The following is a 27,073-nucleotide window of genomic DNA, read 5'->3' as shown; positions in this document are numbered from 1 at the left end:
TTCTGTGACTTCATATAATATCACTAATCATGTAGACATTAACATCCATTTTCATCACTTAACCTCATAAATCCCCCTTTAATTGTCTTATAACAATAATCAACTCGTTTTCCAAAATCATTTGACCGAGAACACAACATTAGATCTTCTTTAAATATAATTAACTCACACTTTTAAAGAATCTTTTCACATCACCTTGCACCCTTTTCTTACTTCTATATTAAAATTGTCATCTACACTTCCATATAACCTTTATCGTATCTGATCCTTTAACACATCCCTTTCATTTCTTTATTCCATTATTCCTTTATTTATTCCTTATACCCAAATCGTATATTTCCTTTCATGTTCACATACTCTTGTCTTATCACCTATACTCATCTCTATGTACCAATCTTCATTGCATCCTCATAACTTTGATAACCCGTTTACTTATACGAAACTTCATTCTTTATCATTTCTTATACTTGTATTTTTCTTCCTTAAGGTTCCATACAAATATTTATCTTCTTTTCTACATCATAGCTATCTGATCAGAATACACAACTATATTCAGTTTCACATCATAATTGATTAACTCAACTCTATATTTTCCTCCAATTTTATAACTCTATCACCTTTACTCTGACAGCTAGTCAATAACATCTGTCCAATCTAGGGCACAAGCCCTAGCCAACCAATCATATACATTCTTTCCAATCGAAATTATCTCAAAATTAGTTTATTTAACTTATCAATTTCACCTCTATTCTCATACATCTTGTAATTTCCGTTGCTCAAACTCAACATTCTGACTTCTTTTGTCTTATAATCTGATCATCGATATACTCATTTTTAAACTCTTCTTATCAATCTTCAACTTTACTCAAATATGCAAATCCTTACTTCCTTTTCCTTTACTATACCACCTTACTATGATCCAAATATACAACTGTATCTAGATCCATTTCATATTTGGTTATCATATCCTGACAATATCTTATAATCTTATAATTCGAGTACATTTTATCACGTACTCTGGTTAGCCAACGCTAACTCTTTCCGTCTTAACTGCAAACCCTTATCATATAAACACTCTTGCTTATACACAATATTATCCCTTCATTTCGAACTCATAAGCTTTGACTTTATACATTTTATACGCTTGTCACTGATACACTTATTCTTAAACTCTTATACCAATTCTCACTGCATCATTTGATCTTTTAATGCTCTTATGGTGACACTTGTTCACCTTATTTTATCTTATCCACGAAATAATAAAACTACTCCCTATCACTTTTCCGATTCAAAACAGTGAAAACCTGCTATCACTATTCTAATATGATTTCAACTTTCTGAAATCAATCTTTGATCTTACGAGGCATTTCCTGATGTGTCCGCTCTTCATCCTGTCTGGCCAAGGTAGGTGAATTGTTATTACAATCGGATTTACCTCTCACTTTATTTCGAAACTATTGCAATCAGATTTCTACAATATCATACTATTCTTATTCTATTAGCAAGATAATATATTCCTTACACTTATCAGATCAGAAATTATTGACTTTGTGTTGGCATGTATGCATTTTAAATCTTATTTAACTTCGGTTTAAGCCTAGAATCGGCTAAACCTTAGCTCTGGTACCATTAAATGTAACACCCCTAACCCGTATCCGACCTGGATCCGAGTCTGAAGTGTCAAATTGACTTTTCAAAACCTTTACTTATATAAAATAATGAGTAATTTAAAATTTATTATTACATATAACTTCTTCAAAACCTTTACCGAACTTTTCAGAGCTTATACAATATATTATTTTGAATACATGCCAACTAGAACTTTATATATTAAAATACATATTATTCACCTTTCCTCTGATCTGACCTTTGGTAAGGAGAACTGACATGTCTTGCTCCACATTGCTCTTTACTCTTCTCACTTCGGTAACCTACGTGTGAAAGAATCACACGCTAAGTCTATGACTTAGTGAGGTAATAAACATAAAATATAGACTATATCTTGTAATCATGCATGAACAATTACTACTATCACTCATACCCTTATGCATGTAACAAATCCCTATCACACATATGCAATATATCATTACATATAAGAACATATACACACATATATTCATCACTCATCATTTCCATCATTAGCCTTATTTCATTATCAATATTATTATCGTTTATATCACTTAATACATCTTCTTATTCCTAGCATTTTAACCAACATTTGACTTATTTAATCATACAATCCACATATCATCATATAAATCATATAATACCATTCATAGCACAAAAGCATACAAGTCACATGTAATATATTTGTTGTTATTTCTTTATTAGCCCATGTACACATGTGAGAACTATAGATATGTGAGTCTATAGAGGTTGTGCACTAATATTGTCACCACAACTCATATAAATGCACCGAAGTGCCACGTAGAATTGCACTGTAGTGCCGCGTAGAAATGCACCGAAGTGCCATATAAGGTTGTCCCTAAGGACCACATAGAAAATTCCTCAAGAATCATATACATATGCCAAGGATCAAGTATGTGTCTCAAAAGACCTCACACATGTTCCAAAGAATACATATATGTCCCGAAAGACCGCGTAGACCCTCGACTCTTGGCATGCCAACTATACCCTAGCTCTCATGACACATAACATGGGCATCATCATTTATGTCATTTCACATTTTCACATAAACACGTAGTTCAATTTCACATAGCACGTAGATTATGTCACATATGACGTAGCTCATATCCACTTTTCATACCTATTTCACGTTTCTTGTCACATTGCTTATATCTTATTTTTATGTCTTATCTCATATATATATATATATTCTCATGTTCATAGAATCCATCATTTCAACATCTAAATGTGTATTCATATAATTCATCTTCCTATATATATATATATATATATATATATATATATATATATATATATATATATATATATATTTATATACATCATTTTTCCTATACTTGTATTCACATCATTTATATTCTCATTCTCATAATCTCATATGTCCTGATTAATAACTTATATCATATATGTATAAAATAACTTATATCATATCATATAGCTTATACCTCATCCCATGATATTCACCTAGATGAAAAGATTAAGTAGATAAGCGTGAAGCTTCATCTTCATTGTCATCTTCTCCATACTAACAAAAAAGTTACGCAATGAGGAGACTGTTATAGACTTATAGTACATGAAAAACACAAAAGAAAGAAGAATAGATGGTCAGCAAATGTGAGTAACGTTCAAAAAAAGAAAGGAAAAGGACGAAATGAATGAAATTGAAATGCACGAGGTTGGTGTTCAAATGTAAATTTCCTATTAATCCTAGAAAATAATCTTTACGCTTGTAATGTATTGAACGTGCAATGACATTAAAAAATTAGAAACTTCAATGACCACAAATCAATCACATTACTTATAAAACCAATTGATCCGATCATTGTTGATTATTTCGAACACAGGGAAATGCATGGTAGAATTTGAATATTTCTTTAGTTTATCACTGTTGGTTATTAGTTTAGGTGATAATGCAAAGCATACAATTTTAACACATTCTGATAACAAGAAGCTATTACAGCATATAACATAATATAAATTCATAACAAAATTTCTAAAGCCATTGATGTCTACAAGAACACTATTGCTAGAACACATAATTGTATCTTTATCATAACAAAGTTCAAAATGGTTCTTTTTAAAACAAAACTTTTTGCCAAAATTTAAAATAAAACATTTTTGCCAAAATTTAAAATGAATCCCTCTCACACCCAACTTGTGGGAGCAGGGCCGTGACATCGACGGGAACACCTGGGATTTGTGCTGGAGCGGCTACAACATCCCACCCTTCAGCACCACCAACTGTAACTACATTCGAAATTTCAAAGTAGATTAAGCAAAGGAAACAATAAGTAAGACGTAAATTAAATGATATAATCAGAAATAGAAGTTATTACCTTGGTCACCCTAGTTAACAACAATAGGGACACCAGAAATGGGTGCCTGAACCATATCAGCAGACCATTGATCGCCTATTTGCGCAGGCCATTGATCGCCTATTTGCGCAGGCAATTGATCAGCTGCTAACCCACACATTCCAAAATCTGCTGGAGGGAGTCCATAATCAGGGGCCACAACAACCTCCTCCTCTTCTGCCTCTTTAGCTTCCTCAGATTCCCTGTAGAAAAATAGATACACCTACATACAAACCATGTATAAGTAACACAAATTAACACATTCAAATTGTATAGGAGATATCATGAAAGTGATATATCTTTTACCATCACATCCCACTTCTGTCCGGGAGAAATTGTGCCGCGCATCTAAAGAACAATCCTTGCCAACAGTCAGAAAAGGCAACCGATGTTGTGTTTTCCCTTGTTGTTAACAGGGATACCAATGTCAACATATCGCATCAGCGAGTCGGTATCACAAAAGGTAATGGTCAGAATGTTTCCAAGAGCTGCTTCCTTGATGGGCTGTAGAGAGCAGTTGGTTACAGAAAAGGCTTCTTAAATGGTTATTGATTTCTCGATAAGAAAGTTTAATTATGCAAATTGCTCTTCATTTAATGGTATTTATTCCATAGGTACAATTCATATAATTTTCTTATAATATTAGCACTCTCAGAGCTCTATCTAGAATATCATATACTTAATATGATTTCTTTCTCATTTTAGCACACGAAGTGCCCTATTCGAGAATCCATACCATTAGTATGATTCATTTACCATTTTTAGCACATGAAGTGCCCTATTCGAGAATCCATACCATTAGTATGATCCCTTTACCATTTTTAGCACATGAAATGCCCTATATGAAAATCCATACTATTAGTATGATATCCTTATACTTGTAGCACCCTTAGTGCTTTTTCTGGAAATTCATACACTCAATATGATTCCCTTACCATTTTAGCACATATAATGCCCTATCTGGAAATCCATATATTCAATATGATTTTCTTATCATTTTAGCACACTCAGTGCTCCATATGGAAATCCATACACTCAGTCTGATTTTCTTATCATTTTAGCACACGCAGTGCTCCATATGGAAATTCATACATTCAATATGACTTCCTTATAATTTTAGCACAGATAGTGTCATTTGGTAATCACTATACATACATTAATAAATCATGTTATTTTAACTATTACCATATGTACGTGCATAATTGGATGCACTCACCTGGTTCTCCTTGCTTATATATCCTAATTAGCAAAATGATTACTCTGAGACTTGGCCCTTGCCTTTCACCTTACTCGACTCGGGAGCTTGATTTCGATCTATCTCCCATTCATTGAGTACATGTATGTTACCAATTGTTAGTGTATTTACTAACCATTATAACTTAAACATTAATAAAAATATTTATTTTTAATCTTTCTACAATATTTTTGTCCCAACTTAACAATTCTGGCCCTTATGTATCGATGCACTCAATAGTGTATCGATGCACTGCCTATGAATCGATGCACTTAATGTATTCAATGTTTTTTAATTGAAGGGGTGCATCGATGCACTTTGCCCATAAATCTCATTTTAAGCACAAAATTTCATTCCTTTCAACTTCAATACTCCATGTTTCTTCCCCTTTCATGTTCTTAAGTCACATACACATGCTTAAACTCATTAATACTCATTTATCCCATCTTTAACTTCAAAATCCACTTCTCTACATAGAACTCAATATTCATACTCAAATTTTAACATATTCTAATCATCATACATGCTTGAATATGCATATACTACCTCACAAACATCAAGATTCATCATCAATTCCATGATACCTTATATGAACACAAACTATAGAATTTGAGGTCTTTGAACACTAGCAAGATTATCAAGCAATATTGGTACCAAATGATAGTGTTTTTCGTATACAACAATTTTCTATTTACATCATACTCAAAATCCTAAGGAAATTGCTTGAAAATTGAGTTTAAGCTTTCTTTCACCTTTGAAGAGAAAACCCACGTAGCTTTGGAGAAGAAGAGAGCAAATTTGGATGAAATGTTGGGTGCATTTCATCTTTGTTTAAACTATATTCCACTATAAATGAATATAATATTCATTTAATTGGGTTAAGACCAAATCACCCTTAATGAATCTTCTTAATCACCACAAAACCATGACAATTCATCCTTATCATATTTCAAAGTCAAAGATGAATTAATTTGACTTTAATTTCTGAAATTTCCCTTGAACTTTTCAAAAATTGCATTTTAGTCACTAAATTCCACAGTTTCGGTTAAATCTGAAAAATTGCTCATTTCCAAACAAATTTTCTCTGATCTAAAATATTAAAATAATATTTCCAAACATATTATACCATCCTTTAAATTTTTATAAAATTCCAATTCGATCTGAATTACCGATTCCTTATCGGTTTCTAGCATTTCTAATTTTATTTACTAAAATTACAAATCCAAAATATGATTTCTATAAAATCCCCACTCTTAAGAGTAAACTATCTATTTATGGAATAAAATTATTTTTGGGGAAAATCACCACTTAATTCCTAAAACTTTTCCCAATTTTCTACTTTGACTATCAAACTTTCAAATTTTTCATTTTGCTCATTATATAAATTTTTGGGGTATTACAATTGGATTTAAAACATGTTGAAAATTGGGTATGATTCTTGAAGTTCATAAAGATGAGAAGATTTTGAGGTTTAAGATGTGATAAATGAGTAGAAATTAGTTTAAGTATGTATATTTGAGTTAAGAATATGAAAGGGAATGAAATATAAAGAATTGAAGTTAGAAATAGTGAATTTTCGTAGTTGAATAGTGATTTATGGGCAAAAATTTACATATTACGCAGAGGGTACAGATACCCCTTGGGGGGTATCGATTCCCCCTAAAGAAAAAAAATGGAATTTTGGTTCATTAAACTAGCTTAAGTTATTAACATCAAGTTTAAGGTTTAGGCTTCTGATAATTGTTTTGAAAATTATATTTATGTAGTTATTGAGCCTAAACAAGTTCTGGAATAATCAAAGGATTAGGATCGAATCAAAGTAAGGCTAAAGTGAGTGCAATTTAATTGTACTTATGCTATCGAACAAACATTGGCTTGCGATGAGCCAGTGACGGAGTTACTATGGTAAGAAGTGACTCCTAAAATATTATTTGATTTGTGATTGATGAAATTCTTATATGTGCATGAATACATGAAAAGGAGTGTATGTGTTTATATAATTGATATGAATACATGATGTGTTAGGAAGATATAAACCATATGATATGATAAGAAATTATAAGAATACATGTATAGGTGACTATAAGAACATGTAATATAAGATATGTAAATCTAATATATGAAAATATATACCTATGTGACAAGCTATGTAGAATTGTGAGATAAGTTATAGGGCTTTGATATGCAGATTAGATGAAAGTATATACATGCTTACATGAACCCATGAGAAATAATATAAGTTATGTGATTACATGAACATGTGATACATGTTATATGAAATGACACAGATGTTTACACATACATATGGTATGTGATAGAAAAAAAGGTATATGTGATCACAAGAGAAATGACATGAGTACATGAACATATGAAACATAAGAATAATGCCCATGGTATATGATACGAGAGCTATAGGTATAGTTGGCATGCCAAGAGTCGAGGGTTTCATAGGTCATTCGGGATAACTCATAGGTCATTCGAGACAAATTCACAGGTCCTTAGGGATAATTTATATGCCACTCAATGGGACTTATACGAGTTGTGGTGACATCATAAGTGCACAACCTCAATGTGCTCGAATACCTTAAGTTCTCAGTAATTTACATGGGCCTATAAAAGATATCAAAAGTATTTATAAGATTTATATGTGATACTGTGTATATTCCTAAGTGAAATGTACTTGTTATATGAGCTTGGAAATCATTTAAGCACTAGTGTGATTTAGAGTTTATAGTATATGCTGACATGGTATAAAAAGAAATTAATGATGATAAACATGTTAATGATGTTATGTTACATGATATGTGTATGTATGTATATGTTACAGAGAAGAATATATGTTTTGGTATGATAAAGCAGTATCAAATGTTTATGCATTGTAGAAGTTACAGTTAGCATATAATTATGTTTTATATGCCTCACTAAGTCATCGACTTAGCTTGTGATTGTTTCACACGTAGGTTTGGAAAGCGAAAAGAGAAGTAAAGAGGAACAAGACAGGTCAATTCTCCTTACCGAAGATCAGATCAGAAATGTAGTTGAATTACATGTATTTTGTTACATAGAATTTAGTTGGCATGTAATATAAAAGATTTGAATCCGATATGCTTGATCAAGTTTTGTAATGTTTAAACATATTTTTTGTAAATGATAAATGTATAGAGATGAACGTTTTAAATTTTAAGAGTTTATATATGTTTTACGGAAGTATTGTAGCAGGGTATCGGTTCGGTTTCCCTATAACAATCTGGAAAATTTTAACATTCAGGTATTGTTCACGGTACTGTTCATTACTGTTCACAGTACTGTTCATATCGTATTTTACTGTTCATAAATACGTTTTTGCCTCAAAATTTTATAACAAACACAATTGAACAATATATGATCGTATTTTCTTAATATAAGTTCAAATGTTCTGTTATTGCAAGAATAAAGGTTTTGAAATGTCAATGTGAAATCTCGGACTCGTATCCGGGTTGGATACGGTTGGGCTGTTACATTTGATCCTACTAATGCTATTTTAAAATTATCCTTTACTGGCCTTCCTCTTCCCTATTTAGGAATAGTTGGTTGATTTACAACTTTACCATCAACTGTTGAAACTGTAGGTTCAGTAATAATGTGTTCCCCTCAGCAGCAGAATCATTAGGCTCTATAATAGCTTCGATACATCCTAATTCTTTATCTATATTAGCTTCATTATTATTTTGCTCCTCTATAACATTAGGAACATGTAACTCCGATTCCTGCAAGGCCCCAATGCCTCCAACAATTGGAGCCACTATATAAGCATTCGATTCTCCCTTCTTTTTCCAAACTGTATTATAACTGGAGCTAAATTTTTAACTCCAAGCATCCCTTCTCACTATGCCCAATGTAACACCCCCAACCCGTACCCGACCCGGATACGAGTCCGAGGTGTCACATTGACTTTTCAAACATTTTTCTTTTACAGAATAAATAAAAGTCAAATTCACAATTTAAAAAAATGATTACTTTTCATTTATTTAAAATCAATTGGTTTACAAAACATATCAGAGCTTATACAATTTATATCTTTAGACTACATGCCAACTACACCCTATATAACAAAATACATATGTTCAACTACACTTCTGATTTGATACGTGGAAAGGAAAATTTGACATGTCATGCTCATCCTCGCTTCTCTTCTCGCTTTCTGGAACCTACGTGTGAAACACTCACACGCTAAGTCTATGACTTAGTGAGGCATATAAAACATATAATATAAACTATAACTTCTACAATGAATTCATGTTTCATGCTATCATATCATACAACCTCATATCCACTTTCATAAAATAAATACATGCATACACAAATATCATTATACCAACATATTTTGCATAGAATTTATAACATATGCAATAAATGAAACTCATACACTCATATCCAAGTGCTCAATCACATATAACAATCATATTAAGTTTATTTATATTATCTCTTAATTAGCCCATGTATATTTTGGAGATCTAAAGATATGTGAGTTCATTGAGGTTGTGCACTTATGTTGTCACCATAGTCGTATAATTCCCACTAAGGGAACTTAGAATTTGTCCTGAATGACCACTATGTCCTGAAGGACCACTCCTTAAGAACCATATACATAATACAATGGACTAAATAAGTGTACCGAAGTACCACATATATGTTCCACAGAATTACATATATGTCTCGAAGGACCACGTAGAACCCTTAACTCTTGGCATGCCAACTATACCTCTAGCTCTCATATTACATAACATGGGCATTATCGTTTATTCTTATCACATATTCACATAGTTACACAAATCATCATATAACGTATAATATTTCACATGTAGTCACATGGGTCATATCTCATAGCATATATCACATTGTTCATGTAACATTTTCATGTGCTCACTTAAATCATTGTCTTATAACACATATCACATAACTTCACATCTCATCTCATATAATGCTAACAAGGTATATCAATACATATGTAATCACCTACCTTATATCATATAATTTATTCTTTATTATCTTATGATCACCTTTCCATTTATATAATTTAAGCAGATACTCTTATATTAATACAATATAACTTATCTTACCGATTTTCGTAATCATTTATAACATATATAGTTTATACTAGTTCCATATATTTACTTAATTCAGCTTCACATATTTTATTACCTAAACATATATTCACATGTGATTTCCTATATAATTATTATACAACTAATATTAAATGTTAGTATAATAACTTATGCCAGTATTTCCTAGTTTACATCTGATTCTCATTTTATTATCATATATATATATATATATATATATATATATATATACATACCAATGCTACTCAACTTATCTCAGTCTTCATTTAATCACACAAGTTCATCATATTAGTTCACATAGATCTAACTTATATAACTTATACTTGGTTATCATATTTCACCTAAATCATTATCATACAATATACTATATGCCATATAGATCCCTTCAACTTAGAATATTCCCTAGGGTTCGTGTGCACTTATTACATATTCACATAAGTACTTAAATTGATAACACATAAATATATAAATTCTTATTCCATAGTTTTCCTATTGTTCTTAACTCTTCTCCTAATCATAAAGACACATAGATCCTTATTACCTAATATATATTACATGTCCATATAATTGTTGGTATTTATACCATAAAGCTTATACCACTTCATCTTGTTATTACTTAAGTCTTTGTTATCTACATAGTTCATGATCACGTAGCTTATATCAAATGAATTATTTATATCTATTCACATGATCTATTAACATGTATTCATACATATCATGTAATACATACCAGAACATATAACACATATACTAATATTAAACACATGCTTATATTCATTAATTCATGCATTCTAATATAGGAAATAGACTCGTCGCAAGTCTTATTTCCATTACACATCATATAACCAGTATGCACTCACCTGTGCCTCACTTGCTATCAATTACTCATATGGCTTACTTTCCCTTCTTGATCAATTCTAACATTTCAGTCATTCCAGAACTTGCTTACGCTCGATGTCTACATAATCATACATTAATACATATCAGTATTCTAAATAACATACTTTAATCCTCCATTTCTTAAACTAAAAAAAGGCAAAATTCACTTTCTATTTAAAGTAGGTATTGGTACCCCCTATAGGGTATCAATACATCTCTTAATTGAAGTATTGGTACACTGCCTAGGTATCGATACCCAAATTTCAGTCAATAATTTTTCATTTCAAGGGGGTATCAATACCATCCTTAAGGTATCGGTACCCTTTAAATATCTTCCTGAAATTTACTCTTGAGGTATCAGTACCTGATGAATAGGTACCGATACCCCTTGCCTAGAATTCACTTGTTAAGCCCGAAAATTACTTCATTTCGTCTCAAATACTTCGTATATCATCTCTTTTCATATTCTTAACTTACATACACATGCTTAAACTTACTTATACTCATTTATCACATCTTTAACCTCAAAATCTCATCTTCCATATGAAATTCAAGAATCATACCAAATTTTCTACTTGTTCTAAATTCAATTCTATCATTTCATATCTCTTAATTCAACCATTGACAAGTCAATTTTAGCCTCCAATTTATCTTATCAACTATTCTTCAAGATTTCATTTAAAAACTCTTTAACTTTAATCTCTCATAACTCTTTCATTCTTTGTTTTAAAGATAACTTAAGCTTTACTTAAGCTTAAGGATCATAAAATAACCTTAAATTCAACAAATAAACAACTAATAAGGAAACTCACCTTTGCTTTGGCTCTCACGGTGAAGAGAAAGAAGAAGAAGAGAGTTTTCTGGAGAATTTTTCCTTCATTACCCACGTGTTATATACCATACAAAAGAAAGATAAAAATATTTATTGTCAAATGACCATTTTACGCTTCTTTCTTTCAATCTTTACTAAACCATCCTTCACAAAATATTTCCAATTAAGCCCCTAAACTTTTAACTTATTTCAAAATCAAACACAAAGTTTTCAGAATTTGCATTTAGTCACTAGCCCTGTTTTGGGATATTACACCCAAAAACTTTGCATTTACTACAACAAGATGGTAACCAGGGAACCTCAACAATAATTGATATTGTTAGCCCGTCTTTTAAAACAACATCCACATATTTAGGAATTTCATCATTCACCCCTATTTCAATACAAGTTTTAGCACATTCTAATCTCGATTTGGATGCTGTAACAGAATCCATTGAGAGGGAAATTCCTATGGCACTAGCTATGTAGCTTAATCAAGCTTGCGAAAAGAGTTCAGAGGCGCATTATATAGATGAACCCAAACTGGAATTCTTGATAAATCGAAGTTTAGTCTTTTCAAGTTAGGCTCCCATTTTCTAAGAATCAGAAGTTTGTTTTGGATATGCCATGGTCCATTTTCTAAGACCCAATCTCTATCAGATTCAGAATTAAAAGGAAAAATGTAGAGATTGCTTCCAACTAAACTCACATGAACTCGAGAACCCATCAATGCCTTTTTCCACAAATTATCCACTATTCTTTGCATTGAAGCAAAATTTGGTGCAACACCAAGGAATTGCCCTACTAATAAAAGCTTTCATTCAGAAATTCCAACTTCAAAGACCTCATGAGGAGGTTAAACCATCAGAATCTTGTCTCAATCATCGGGGGAAAGAACTTTAATTCTAGCCCAACTGAACACCCAAAAAGCTTCATCCAATCCATCGAACGATCACTCTTAATGAAAATAAAAGGAACAAAAATGGCACGCGTTTATGGTTTTCTCTGGATGCAAGTTAGCATGGCTAATGTAATCTGAGAATTCCGTCCCACATCCTAATATTGTATAATACACATCATTGTCTACGTAGTATATTAATATTGGGTTTAAATTTTTTAGGGGTTTTCCTGATATTTTAGAAAAAATTTAAGGTCTTTTTTATATAAAAATATTTTAAAGTTTTTAATTTTTTTAAAAAATTATCAAAATATGATATGTGTCACTTAACAGATTTTTTTAAGAAAGTTACAGTTATGACACTTAAAATAATTACGTTTGTAACGTTAAACACATAAATTGCTTAAAAAAATGTAAACACCTTAATGAAAAAATAATATAGTTTATTTTTATATTAAGTCTAAAAACAACATCAATTTATTACAAAAAATATATATATATATATATATATATATATATATATATAAACTTCTGATTCTTGAACACTTATATAAATGGATTCAGAAGTTTGTTTTAGTGCCTTAATAAAACCACTTGTTTATATATATATATATATATACACTTATATATGTCACGGGACTAAGATTGAAATTAACAAATCGTACGTCTGTAGGCACTAAAACATGAATTATGTGTTTAAGAATTAAGTAAACCCTCAAATCGGATAAATAATACCAAAATACACTTAATCGCGTGAAAAAGGTATAACAGATTAAATGAGGGGAAGTAGAATTAAGAGAAAATTTATAATGAAAAGACGATGAAAGAGATTTCATCATTTTGTAAGTCATTCATATTACATAAAAGTAAAATTAATAAATGGAAAATTAATGAATTTAAGAAGAAAATAGTAAAAACCCAACTTTAATAACAAAATTATCAAAAATTGAAGACTTTCTGCGTAATATTTCCGTGCCAAGCTCCCACGTAGAACTCTCTAGAAAATCTTCTTCATCCACGTCAAGCCGGAGACTGATACCCAATAAATTTCTGCCACGTTCCTTGAAGCAAAACCGTTGGATTATTGATCAATAGGTCAAGTACACTTAGAACTTGAAGTCGTCTCATGTGGAGCCGGCCATAACACAGACTTCTCCACGTCGAACAAACAATGCAAAGCCAATAGCATCATTCCATGTGTTACGAGTTCAGTCATCAGCCGTTAGATCATCCACGCTGGCACCCATAACCAATCGAGAGACAATCCTTAAGGTACAATGTAAGCAAGATCTAAAGCTCTTCCCCTTGCTAAAACCTCCAATATATAAAACCTCGCTAAACCGACTCAACATTCCAAACAAATAGATAAGCGATCTCTTTACTGATTAATTCTACTATCAAACAGCTTGGAAGCAACACAATGAGGAAGTGGGCGATCCCTTCCGCTTTGATTCTTCTCTGCCTTCTCAGTCTCCTCTCAGATCAAGGTCAGTTTACTCCAATTTCCCTAACATTTTTGTAGTGTTCGCTGTCTGAATCTGGATTTACGGTTGTTTCAGGTAGAAAAGTACAGGCAAATGCTGAGGAAGGGACAGTAGATCCTCCTAAAGTTGAGGAAAAGATAGGCGCTGTGCCTACCGGTTTACAAACTGATTCTGATGTCGTAAAAAGGTTTGCATAATTTTGTTAAGCACAAGCTCTTACTTACCTTTTTGCCTTTATCTGTGATGTTTTGAACCCGAAAATGTAATTTGATATTCTTTTGCTTTTGTTTTCAGGGAAACTGAGTCGATCTCTTCTAGATCGCTTCGCAATAATGCGGAGAAATTTGAGTTCCAAGCTGAGGTGTCTCGGCTTATGGACATTATTATCAATTCTCTTTATAGCAACAAGGATATTTTCCTCCGGGAGTTGATCTCAAATGCTTCTGATGTAAGTTGTCAGCTTTTCTTTTGTGATTGTTTTTGTTGTCTTTTAGCTCTAGATTTGAAAGGAAACTTTTTGAACTTAGGCGTTGGACAAGATTAGGTTCATTTCACTCACAGACAAAGAAGTTTTGGGTGAAGGTGACACTTCCAAGTTGGAGATCCAGGTTAGTACTGCAAGTTAGAACTTTATGTTATGGAAATAAATGCAGGAAGCTCTCTGGTTTACATTATCTAGAAATGTTACTAGACGAGCATAAGCATGCACATGTGGAATTTCTGTATCAGAATTTATCAACCTTATAAACCTGATGAAATTGCAGATTAAGTTGGACAAAGAGAAGAAAATACTTTCACTTCGTGACAGAGGTATTGGAATGACAAAAGAAGATTTAATCAAGAACTTGGGAACAATTGCAAAATCTGGAACTTCTGGTAAATAAATATTAGATTTATTTTCTTCAAGAGTTGTTGTTTAATCAGAATTAATATTAATTTCTTAAATTGATTTTTTCCTTCTTTTCTTGATGCAGCATTTGTTGAGAAAATGCAGAGCAGTGGAGACCTTAACCTCATTGGCCAGTTTGGGGTTGGTTTCTACTCTGTATATTTGGTAGCCGACTATGTTGAAGTTATTAGTAAACACAATGATGACAAACAGTAAGTATTCTAGCTTAATGCAGTTATTATAGAAGTGTTTGAATCATTGTTACCTAACGGTTTAATGAATTTGCTTTGTTTTTCAGGTATGTATGGGAATCAAAGGCTGATGGGGCATTTGCTATTTCTGAGGATACTTGGAATGAACCATTGGGACGTGGAACTGAGATTAGATTGCATCTTAGGGAAGAAGCTCAGGAGTACTTGGAGGAGAGCAAATTGAAGGTTACTGTAGTTTAAGTCTTGTTTGTTTACTTTAAACTTTATTGTAGGCATATGATTTTGTCTGGGTTTTATTTGACCAATCATGTCGTCAGTTGTATTGTTATCTTCATAAATAAACTTGTAGTTTGATGTATTGAGTTATGCTCGGCCTTTTGAAAATATGCTAAGGATACATGCTATGTTTTCATCTGCAGGAGTTGGTGAAGAAATATTCTGAATTCATTAACTTCCCCATTTATATCTGGGCAAGCAAAGAGGTCGATGTTGAGGTACCTGCAGATGAAGATGATTCAAATGATGATGAGGAACGGTATGTATCACTGGAAACTAGCGTGTTTATTTGTATACGACTTTCTGATACCATCCTCGTTCCTGTAAAGAGTGTGCATGTTCTAATTGCTGTTGTTGGTTCTTTTATTGCTCCAAACAGTTGATACCAGCTCTTCCGAGGAAGGAGAAGATGAAGATACTGAAAAGGACGATGATGCTGAAAAGAAACCAAAGACAAAGAAGGTGAAGGAAACTACTTATGAATGGGAGCTTCTGAATGATGTTAAGGCTATATGGTTGCGCAGTCCAAAGGAGGTGACAGACGAAGAATACACGAAGTTCTATCACACTTTAGCAAAGGTAATTTGTCATATTTCCTACCTTCAGAATTCTTAAAATACTATGGAAGTTTCTAACTTCTATTCTTGTAATGTTATTTTTCATGCTCTGCAGGACTTTACTGATGAGAATCCCATGGCATGGAGCCACTTCACTGCTGAAGGTGATGTCGAGTTCAAGGCTGTTTTGTTTGTGCCTCCTAAGGCTCCTCATGATCTCTATGAGAGTTATTACAACACCAATAAAGCCAACTTGAAGTTGTATGTTAGACGAGTTTTTATCTCTGAGGAATTTGATGAGCTTTTGCCCAAGTATTTGAGCTTTTTGAAGGTAATTGAAGATATAAAAAGTTTTATGGTTCATGGAATCTGCAGTCGTGAGGTTTCTGCGATGTTTTCTTTCAACCTGATTGTTTTTTACCTCCTTTTGTGGATGACCTATTGAGCAGGGTCTTGTTGATTCTGATACACTTCCGCTCAATGTGTCAAGAGAGATGTTGCAAGCCCACAGCAGTTTGAAAACAATCAAGAAGAAACTCATTAGGAAAGCTCTTGATATGATTCGTAAAATAGCCGAGGAGGATCCTGATGAGTCCAGTGGAAAAGATGATAAAGGCATGTTATAATTCCTTTTAGTACTTTGAAATTAATTTACAAACAGTTCAGCCTGGACTGTGGCCTAATTTCCTTTCGAAAGGAAACTCTTTCATCCTGAGTTATTTCTGCGTTACTGATTGTGCTGAATATCGGTATGCAGAAGTTGAAAAATCTGGTGATGATGATGAGAAAAAAGGTCAATATGCCAAGTTTTGGAATGAATTTGGAAAATCCATTAAACTTGGTATCATTGAGGATGCAACCAACAGAAACCGTTTGGCGAAACTCCTACGATTTGAGAGGTATCTTATCTTAAATGTGTTTTAACCCTTTGTATATTAGTTCTTTGGCAATCTTTAGTTTCTTTGAAAATGACTCTCCCCTTATTACCAATCACGACTAAATAGTGGTATAAATTTCCATGCAGCACCAAATCAGATGGTAAATTGACTTCACTAGATCAGTACATCTCAAGAATGAAATCGGGACAGAAGGATATATTCTACATCACGGGAACCAGCAAGGAGCAGTTGGAAAAATCTCCATTCTTGGAGAGGCTCAAGAAGAAAAATTTTGAGGTATTGCAAAAACATTTGCTGTTAGCTTCAGTTATATGCTTGTGAGTTGTGTCTTTTTTCACATCTTTTATTTATTTTATTCCGCCTGATCCCTGTGCGTCTTTTTTATTTCCTTTTGTTTTTAATGGCCTTTGTTTGCTTCCAGGTTATTTTCTTCACAGATCCTGTTGATGAATACCTGATGCAGTACCTGATGGATTATGATGGAAAGCAATTCCAAAATGTATCCAAGGAGGGCCTAAAAATTGGAAAAGACTCTAAGAACAAAGAACTCAAGGAGTCATTTAAGGAACTTACCAAATGGTGGAAGGGCGCACTTGCAGGCGAGAATGTTGATGAGGTGAAAATCAGCAACCGTTTGGACAACACGCCTTGTGTGGTGGTTACATCAAAGTTTGGATGGAGTGCTAATATGGAAAGGATCATGCAATCTCAAACCCTATCAGATGCTAGCAAGCAAGCATACATGCGTGGCAAGAGAGTCCTTGAGATCAACCCAAGGCACCCGATCATCAAGGAGCTTCGTGAGAGAGTTGTGAAGGACCCTGAGGTACGTGTACATATGCAAGTGGAAACATGCATATGTAGTTTGTATGGAATAATTTCCCTTTCAAAATCTTGTTCCAAGCATTATAGTGATCTAGCATGACTATATAGGTTGTATGTAGGAGCAATTCATCATTAAGTGGTCGTGGTATGTGCCACAAAATGATGCTCACACTCGTGAATCCAAAACTTGGATGATTTCTCTCTGCCTGTACTTATTAGTCATTAGCTAAAATGTAGGAATCGGTATATTATTCTTCTGCTCCCTTTTCCTTATGAAACCATATGCTGAATCTTCAGGATGAGGGTGTCAAGCAAACAGCTCAGCTTATCTACCAGACAGCTTTGATGGAGAGTGGCTTCAATCTACCTGACCCCAAGGATTTCGCCTCACGAATCTACAGCTCAGTTAGATCTAGCTTAGATATAAGTCCTGATGCAACAGTAGAGGAGGAAGATGATGTAGAAGAAACCGAGACAGAAGATGCAGGCAGTCCGAAGGGCGAAGCTGAAACTGCCAAAGATGATGCAAATGCAGAGCCTTCCGATCTGAAGGATGAGTTGTAGGATTGTGAAACCTTGGGATACCGCGTTGTTGAGTTTTACCCGTAGTCGATGGAACCTAAACAAAACTGCATTATCAGTTCATCATGCATTTAAGTCTGAAATTTAAAGAAAACATTAGACAGCGGAGTTCAAATGTAACAATAGTTGCCAGGAATTTTGTATTTAGCATCTAAGTGGTTGTCGAGGTGCTGAAATTAATTGATCTGTGCGCTTTTTTCGTTTCTTCTGATGCATGACAAAGCTTTCCAGAAATTTCACTTTTGAATAAAGGTGCATGTTTCTTATTAACTTCGTTTGATCAATGCTAATTGGCACGGCCTCAGCGATGGCCCTAAATATAATGATCAAAATTATTTATCAAAAAGTACTTCAAATCCAAAATTATTCGTCAAGTTGAACTGTAGCTTTAGACAAAGAAGATTCCACATGTATAATCTATGTTGCAATTTGTGACTGACAATTTACTTGTAGGCTGACTGGCTTTTCATCGGATCCGTCCGAAGAACAAAGAGAGCATAAAAGACGCAGATTTATTCGCTAGAGATTAGATTAGAACCTTAAGAAGCCATTGCTTTAGATTTTATCTGTAATTTCGAGGCTGATTCCGATTCCTTCAGTTTGTCATTATCCGATTCAGGGAACCATTTTTTTTTATCTTATTGGTCTAAAATCTGCGGGGCTCCTTTTTTCAACTCGTGAAGCATACAAGGCATTACTACAATAGCCGATTACATTAATGAACATAAATCCTCTACCCTGTGCCTCTCTTTAACAAGGTGGGAAGTGGAATAAGGACAAAAGAAAGACCACACTAATATAATTAATTTAAAAACTAAATATTATAAAACATGTATTAATCTGCCAAAAATTCATTTCTTTTTATACTAATGTTACATGTAAATGATTTTCTCCTTCTAAATTTGTTAATATATGGTTGATAGATGAAAGTTTAATTGGGCTCCATTCAAGGGCAGATACCCGGATCGAGGATACATGGAGCCTAGGGATTGAGGCCATTAAGGGCTAAATATACTAGAGAAAATCAAAAGCCCAACTTTGCCTTTTTAGTTAGCAATTACAGCACATTGTTCCCGGGAATAATAGTAACTTTTGCTGGCAAATGAATTATGAAGATTAGCCATTAATAAATCAGAATACTGCGACAAGCCCTTTTTTCCAGTCAAATGGTTTTGACAGAAGCTGAATTTCATTGTATCATATGCCAATTCATCACATCCATTTAGCCTATCAAACGTTGATTTTTTTCATTGTATTTCATTTTTAAATTTTGTATAGAAATCTATATAATTATTGTTTGTTACATTAATGATTGTAATTTTATAAACAAAAATAATAAGTGATAATAATATTATTATTTAAGAAAATAAATGTTTTGATGCTTTCTTAATTTACCTAGCGAGTTAAAAAATTATCAAATCAATCACGTAGAAATTATATGGTGATTATATCTTGTTTCTTCGAAAAATGATATATAATTTTAAAAAATCAATTTTATCATTAATAATACTATGATTTCAAAAAATCCTATTTATTAAGTAATTATCTGTATAAATAAAACAATACGAGTTTTTTACAAATGATCACGTCTTTACTTTTCATAAGTCAAGATGAAAGGAATATATATATATATTGAAATATGATTTTATTACACAGTGTAAAACTCTTTTAGTTTTACACAAATTTAAGACTGATTGATGAGTGAAAATAGATGACTGATATTAACAGTAAGAAATGAGAATATATTTACTGGGGGAAAAAAATAGTCAATCTCATATATCTATTTCCACTCATCCAACGATTCTAAATCTATGTAAAACTAAAGAGTTTTACACCGTGAAAGTAGATCTTATCCTATATGTATATAAGTCATCTATTTTCACTCATTCGACGATTTTAAATCTGTGTAAAACTAAAGAGTTTTACATTATGTAACTGAATCCTAATCCATGTATATACAAGTCATCTATTTTCACTCGTCCAACAATCTTAAATCTATATAAAATTAAAGAATTTTACATTGAGTAACTGGATCCTAACCCATATATATATATATATATATATATATAAAGAATATTAAGCACTACTGCTCGATGGTAATCGATTGAGAGCATTGCACAGGCAAGACAAGTACATCTTCACTTAAAGCGATAAAAGATTTCCAAAGTTGGCTGCTCGTGGAAGAACCTTGTCCTTTTTTGTGGCCGATATTAACTAGGATATATTATACCTGTATTTTACCTAAACAAGCGGTTGGACATTCACCACTAACAAATTAACTGCTTCGGCAATCTCCTTTTCTTTAATTACGGATAAGGTTGTTATCCTCTTTGTCATAAACATAACGACATGTCCACTCTTGCATGTTCAAACATTTCTGCAGTTAACCTGATTTCCACGTGCTCATAAACCAGAGGAAAAGTAAGCTAACCCTCAACCCAGGATCAAGCTTTATCATCAACTAAGACATTTTCATGACATGTTAGCTAGTTTACTGCCTTAATTAGCTAGCTAGCTCTCAAGTCAAGTCACAGCCAGATAGCACAAAAACTACGTACAAAGAATTAACATGTGTGACTGTAAGTGTACTTTGATATGTTATCCATCGTGTAAAGAACCATTTTGGATAATTACTTGAATTTATTTTCCCCATCACTTCCTTTTTCCTCTCAGTCTCGCCTTTCTATTACTTTACAAAAAGATTTGCGTCATACCTACAGAAGCCTATATTTGATTTTGAAGACCCCTATAAAAGCACATATAGGTTTTACCTTTTCCCCTTTTGTTCTTCGACTTTTCTTCACATTATCTGCTAGAAGAGTCGATACCTTTTCCCGCACAACATCTGAATTGTTTACAAATTTCATAGATTAATAGTTTTTGCCTCAACCTTCTTAAAAGCTTTTCCTGTAGAGAAGGCATGTATTAGTTGAATAGATGTGGGAAAGATGTCAAAAGGGAAATCAATGACGTGGATGCAAATATGGCCAGTGAGGAGTATTATGTAGCCACTATAACTTTTATTACAACTTGTCTTGTTTATCAAATACTGACCATTTAATTGTAAACATAAACAAACACAATTAATTGAAGAATGGACAGAAATGATACGAGTCATTATTAGTCGAAATGAGTAGTTATTATATTGATGGATGGAAGTCGTTCTTAGTTTATGTAACAAGAAATGAGAAAAAAATTATTTTGATAAAATAGGCAAACTTTAGGGCCATTAAATTGAGGCCCAAAATCACGTTATATCCCGCTCCAATTTTGAGGTCCTAAACCATAGAGATTGGCTAAAGCCCGGCACAGAATTTACGCACCAACCGTCGTGCCAACCGGCACAGAAATTGGCTAAACCAGTATCGTTAAATATCATTAATTTAATTTATAAGAATTTAAATTTTTAAAGGATTTAACCTATAATTATAAGCTAGTTAAAATTTTAAAGGTAAATTATTTAAAATAAAATATTAATTACATTATTTTCCATAACTTTTTAACAATAATTTGATCAAATATCAAGCCTTAAATTAAAAAATTCTAAATATAAATATTTTTTTCCTTGTCAATGAAGTCTCCGTTAGCCTCTTCCGCCAACGAGATAATCGCTGTCGTTCCTTCCTCCCTTCTTGGTCGCCATTCGAGTTTGGTCGCCGCTCCCCTTCGTTCCCAAATTAGAACCCCAGTTCCTAAAATTGAACCCTAATTCCTATATTATAACATTAATTTCCAAATCTAAATTATGAATTCCCAAATTGAAACCCTCAGACCGTACCGATACGTTGTTTGAGGTGTATCGGTACCCGGGTAATGGAAAACCAATACTAGATGCGTATCGGTATAAAAATTGGTCACTAGAACGACGGACGGGCTTAAACGACATCCAAGCAGGGAGGGAGGAACGACAATGACAATTTCGTCGGTGGAAGAGGCTAACGGCTGCTACGACTTCAATGGTAAGGAAAAAATATTTAAGGTTTTTAATTTAGGGGTTGGTATCCAATCCAATTATTGTTAAAAAATTTATGAAAAATAATGTAATTAATATTTTATTTTAAATAATTTATCTTTAGATTTTTAACTAATTTAGAATTATATGTCGAGTCTTTTAGAAGTTTAAATTTTTATAAATTAAATTAATGATGCTCAGCATTGTTCGTCGTTAGTTGATATTGTACTTCTTGATAAAATATATTTAACGCAAAATAACTGCCGGAATTGAAATACAATATTCTATGCACTCTCGAAAGTTGATATTGTTAGATTTTTAAAGCCACCGTCTAATCAACATTCTCAAATGGTAGTAGAGCTGCCTTTGCTTACTCAATAAAAAGGCGAAGCTTTTGTTCCAAGGTTGGAACTAGAGGGATTATAAGACGCAGCAGAAATAGCTTGAAGTAACCTTATCCATTGTTATTGCTTAACAGAATCGTAGTTTGACAACCCCCATGTTTTGTCATTGGATCTTTTACGAACTTTGACGAACCAAAATTTTAACAGTCAAAGGTTCAATGCAGCAAAACATAAAAGCTCTTTTTCTTCAGAACCTGGACGTCAATATATTTATTGTTGTACATTTCAAAAGAGTGGAGATCGAGTCGGTTTTCGAAAAATTCAACATGTTATCAGTTAGGCTGACGTCTAACCACTTTTCTTTTCTTGTCTGTTTGAATTTGCATGTGCATAATATGGACAGAGCTCCTGAGTTTCTACCAAAGCTACATGGAGATTCCCAGTTCTCTTAGTTTCACACTCGGGCAATACCCAGCTTAGCAGACTAAGACGTATCATCTGTCTGCTTATAGTTAATTAGTGAACACAAATGATTGTGCTTGGCTACAACCAGCCGTTGATCTGTGTGCACGTCAAGGTGGGCACGTACTCGTTTTAAAATTCGAATTTCTTTATGTTAGTTGTTCATTTTACTGATGGTGCTCACTTTGAAAATTATTTATATGCTCCGTAGGAAAAATTTACATTGCTAATACATATGTGCTCACTCTAAAAAATATTTCTAGATCCACATTACAACCATTGAGCCTACGAACTTCCAGGAATGGATAAAGTGTGCACGCGCATGCGACCAACTAAATAGCAGCCTTGTGCGCCCAAATCGCAATGGTTATGATTATTTTATGTCAACATGTTGAAGCCAATTAGAGCATCTGTTCACATACAAACTATAAAATTATTAATCTACAATTCTTTGTCCGATCTTATCTTCAAAGCCAACATATTTCGCTTTGATCAGAAAAGATAAATGTTGCATTTTCTTCATGCTAGTTGTCCATAAAACGGTTTAGTAATAATAGGAATTGAATGAGATTATGGGTGGAATATATGATGAAATTGACAAGGAAATCCAACAAATAGCTGACGCCCTCAGGGCACGCTAAATTCAACCTAAAAAACCCTTTAAAATAAACCTAAAAGCCGCCTTTCGTGCATTAGGCCCTTCATCCCCACCTCTGATCTTCACACGTGCTCCGTTGCAAGTTGAAAAGGCAAATTGCTAGGGAAACAACTTCAATTCAATTGACGGGCGAGCTTTGAAGTCTTGACTCTATTCCACGTAACGGTTGACCAAGCACATGGGACCGATGGGGGGGTCAGAAAGCCGGTGTATAATCAAATTTTGATGCGGTTTTCTTTGCTCAACTCTGTTTCGTAAGTTTACGGTCATATATGGTATATCCTATCCTACAGATGGAGTTAGTGAACAAGTTAGAAGAGTTGCCATGACCACCAAAACGCCATAACCATTGTGATGCCGACAAAAACGTCGGTGCGCGAGGACGGCGATGCCACACTTCCGTCCAAGGCACCTTCGTATACCATTGTGCTGTTTTCAAGAGGTGACGTTAGCGTTGTTGTTTCCGCGTTCTGCCCTGTTGATGATTTCTGGCTGCAAATTTCATGTACCAAAACAAATTGTTAGAAATCCTGAACATTAGAAAACCAACATAAAAATAAACTCCAGCTCACAGTAAACGTGTTCCCTTGGGAGTGGAAACATTTATTTTATGAGTTATTATTACGTCAACAACAATAAATATAATTTTGATGGGCTTGCACTGTTCAGTCTGGCAAAGCATAATTGGTCTCAATTTGCGGGTTCGGTATCAAAAAGCGATGCCTACAGGCTATATAAAATGCCTCGGTAATATAATGCCAATGCCTGCCAGTCGGGAGATGCAGATGCAGATGCATTAATGCATTAAAATTAATTTCCCGTTGAGACAACCGACATTTTATATTTCGGCTACAACGCCTAAAATGACCAATGCCCGCCCACTCTACCTAGCATGTCAAGGAGGCAGCGACACAGCGAGCACATGTGAATTTAAAAGCTCAAAACCCACTATTACCATTTGACGTTACAAGTGCAATACCAAAAAGTTGAAAAAGGTTGGTAAAGTAACATTTACCTGGTGTTGGGCGAAGGGCAAAAGGTAATCGTGTAATCAGCATTAGCACATGTGAAGGTATTGGTTTTATCATCGTAGGCGTAGCTGTAGGCGAGTGGGCAAGCCGTCTTAAAGACCTTCGAGTACGAAGTAGGCTTGCAGGTATCAGGTGTTGCATACGCGCCGCTGCAACAGTATTGAGGCTGGCCGAAGGCCTCGCAAGCGCTCTTGCAAGCGACGCCACCTCCGCCGTCTGTGCTCATCACCTTGAGATCTGAAGGACACGAGTCATTAAGATCCACCGCACAGCCTGTGTAGGTACAATTCGGCCCTGTGCCACCCTGAGGAACTACCAACATAGGGATGTTGTAACCATCCACCAAACTCACATAAAAAAAATCGAGACCACCAGCACCATCTAAAGTAAATTCAGCCAAAGTGGCAGGTGGGGCAGCGCCATTTCCACAACATTCTAGCTCGCCGGATCCAATATCCCCGGTCAAACATGAAAATTTACCTGTGGAATCTTGGGAGCAATGGGTTCTGCCCCAGAAACGACCACCCCATGATATCGGTGTGGTAATGGTTTTGGTTTCACCTCTTTGGAGAATGAAACCTGTCGTTGGAAGTGGTGGAACACCTGCGTTTGTGAGAATTCCAGGCCATACAACATACTCGCATTTGTTTACTATGATAAAAGTTGTTGCTTGCAATCCTGTTTACAATGCAATGAAATCAGTTCAAACAACCCGAACTTGAATCCAAATCCCGAAAACTAGCTCTAGTATTAATTAAATATGCTTCAGTGTTTCTCAATCAGTACCTGATATGAACGAAGGTGATAGAATAAGAACACAAATGGAAACAAAAGATGTAAGCCGGGCCATGAAGTTTGCAAGAAGAGCTCTTTCTATAATGCGAAAGAAGAAGAGGAAGCTTGGGGGATGGCCAAAATCCAGCACTTTTCTTCTTCTTCGGAAATGGTGGTTGGGGAAGTGTGAGATTCTGCAACGGCGATAAAGAATGGGTATTTATAAAGGGAAATTGAGCTATAAAAACTAACGTCAGACATATTAGAACGGTTTTCATATTAGAACAGGAAAAGGGGGCTTAGCAACAAGAATTTGTAACATTACCTTAATTTGTTTACTAATTGAACAGCCTGAGGTAAGTTTAAGAGTGAATGGGTCAATTTCAAATAATTATGTCAAGGAAACACAAATGGTCTGACCTGAAAACAACAGCTCAAGAATATCTTTGATTTCAATATGTTGTTCCTTCAAAATATCTCATTTCTCAAGCAGTAACTGCTCAAATTTCCCCTTGGAGTAAACATGAACAAGTTGTTATGAAGATTTTCACGCGCAGCCGTCGGCTTAAACGACCAGACAAACAAGATTTGTGCTAGAATTTTGCAGTTAGCAAACTGCGCATGCCAGCTTTGAAGACACAGATACGGTCGGAATTGTTAAGTTTTTTTTTACTGCAACAAAACATGTTTTAGCGGCATTTTAAGTGCTGCTAAAAACCCTTGTGGCCAAAAAAATGCCACCAAAAAGCACCACTAAAACCAACGCCTCAAAAGGTAACGGCTTTTGTCGTCTACAAACGCCGCTATATATCTTTTCTTTTATAGCGTTTGTAAAAAATGCCACTAAAGTACAAGTCTATAGCGGCGTTTGTAAAAGCGCCGCTAACAATACTGCTAAACACCAAATGCCACTTTATTTAAGTATATCATATTTTGGTCATCCATTTTGAAAAAATTCATTTTAATCATCGCGACATTTGTATAAAAATGCTGCTAAAGTACAACTCTATTGCGACGTTTTTTAAAAAAATGCCACTATATATAAACCCTATTGTGGCGTTTGTATAAAAACGCCGCTAAAATACTACTCTATTATGGCATTTGTTGAGAAAATGCTACTATAGATGAACCATATTACGGAATTTTGTATAAAAACGCCGCTAAAGTACTACTCTATTGCGGCATTTGTTGAAAAACGCCATTATA

General features: G+C 33.9%; 3 protein-coding genes across 3 annotated transcripts; 1 reads left to right on the top strand and 2 right to left on the bottom strand.

Moving 5' to 3' along the window:
• Nucleotides 1-3,772: 3,772 nt before the first annotated feature.
• Nucleotides 3,773-4,346, bottom strand: LOC120120599 (40S ribosomal protein SA-like). The gene is made up of 3 exons (XM_039140222.1): nucleotides 4,305-4,346; nucleotides 4,014-4,221; nucleotides 3,773-3,891 (listed from the first exon to the last, which is right to left on the bottom strand). Exons 1-3 carry the CDS (start codon nucleotides 4,344-4,346, stop codon nucleotides 3,773-3,775), a joined length of 369 nt encoding a protein of 122 aa, XP_038996153.1.
• A 9,897-nt stretch (nucleotides 4,347-14,243) lies between these two features.
• LOC120126109 (endoplasmin homolog) lies at nucleotides 14,244-18,830 on the top strand. The gene is made up of 15 exons (XM_039144414.1): nucleotides 14,244-14,409; nucleotides 14,482-14,593; nucleotides 14,701-14,854; nucleotides 14,934-15,014; nucleotides 15,171-15,282; nucleotides 15,381-15,507; nucleotides 15,594-15,732; nucleotides 15,927-16,066; nucleotides 16,173-16,362; nucleotides 16,456-16,671; nucleotides 16,790-16,955; nucleotides 17,098-17,239; nucleotides 17,365-17,515; nucleotides 17,661-18,065; nucleotides 18,362-18,830. Exons 1-15 carry the CDS (start codon nucleotides 14,343-14,345, stop codon nucleotides 18,626-18,628), a joined length of 2,469 nt encoding a protein of 822 aa, XP_039000345.1. The 5' UTR covers nucleotides 14,244-14,342; the 3' UTR covers nucleotides 18,629-18,830.
• A 5,479-nt stretch (nucleotides 18,831-24,309) lies between these two features.
• On the bottom strand, nucleotides 24,310-26,083 carry LOC120126011 (thaumatin-like protein 1b). The gene is made up of 3 exons (XM_039144341.1): nucleotides 25,880-26,083; nucleotides 25,078-25,771; nucleotides 24,310-24,554 (listed from the first exon to the last, which is right to left on the bottom strand). Exons 1-3 carry the CDS (start codon nucleotides 25,941-25,943, stop codon nucleotides 24,374-24,376), a joined length of 939 nt encoding a protein of 312 aa, XP_039000272.1. The 5' UTR covers nucleotides 25,944-26,083; the 3' UTR covers nucleotides 24,310-24,373.
• Nucleotides 26,084-27,073: the final 990 nt, after the last annotated feature.

Source organism: Hibiscus syriacus, unplaced genomic scaffold (genome assembly GCF_006381635.1).
Source record: "Hibiscus syriacus cultivar Baekdansim isolate YM2019G1 unplaced genomic scaffold, ASM638163v2 tig00000132_pilon, whole genome shotgun sequence".
NCBI classification, from domain to species: domain Eukaryota; kingdom Viridiplantae; phylum Streptophyta; class Magnoliopsida; order Malvales; family Malvaceae; genus Hibiscus; species Hibiscus syriacus.
The sequence above is the reverse complement of the archived record's forward strand: the minus strand, read 5'-3'. Positions and strand labels throughout refer to the sequence as shown.

Bases quoted from the DNA above. Each gene is read 5' to 3' on its own strand.
- LOC120126109 (XM_039144414.1), top strand. From the start codon at position 14,343: ATGAGGAAGTGGGCGATCCCTTCCGCTTTGATTCTTCTCTGCCTTCTC. The intron at 15,283-15,380 runs GTAAATAAATAT...TTCTTGATGCAG, and splicing joins TGCAAAATCTGGAACTTCTG to CATTTGTTGAGAAAATGCAG. The intron at 17,240-17,364 runs GTATCTTATCTT...ATTTCCATGCAG, and splicing joins AAACTCCTACGATTTGAGAG to CACCAAATCAGATGGTAAAT.
- LOC120126011 (XM_039144341.1), bottom strand. From the start codon at position 25,943: ATGGCCCGGCTTACATCTTTTGTTTCCATTTGTGTTCTTATTCTATCA. The intron at 25,772-25,879 runs GTACTGATTGAG...CATTGTAAACAG, and splicing joins ATCACCTTCGTTCATATCAG to GATTGCAAGCAACAACTTTT. The intron at 24,555-25,077 runs GTAAATGTTACT...TGAAATTTGCAG, and splicing joins TGCCCTTCGCCCAACACCAG to CCAGAAATCATCAACAGGGC.
- LOC120120599 (XM_039140222.1), bottom strand. From the start codon at position 4,346: ATGCGCGGCACAATTTCTCCCGGACAGAAGTGGGATGTGATG. The intron at 4,222-4,304 runs GTAAAAGATATA...GTTTGTATGTAG, and splicing joins GACAGAAGTGGGATGTGATG to GTGTATCTATTTTTCTACAG. The intron at 3,892-4,013 runs GTGTCCCTATTG...TTTCGAATGTAG, and splicing joins GGTTCAGGCACCCATTTCTG to TTACAGTTGGTGGTGCTGAA.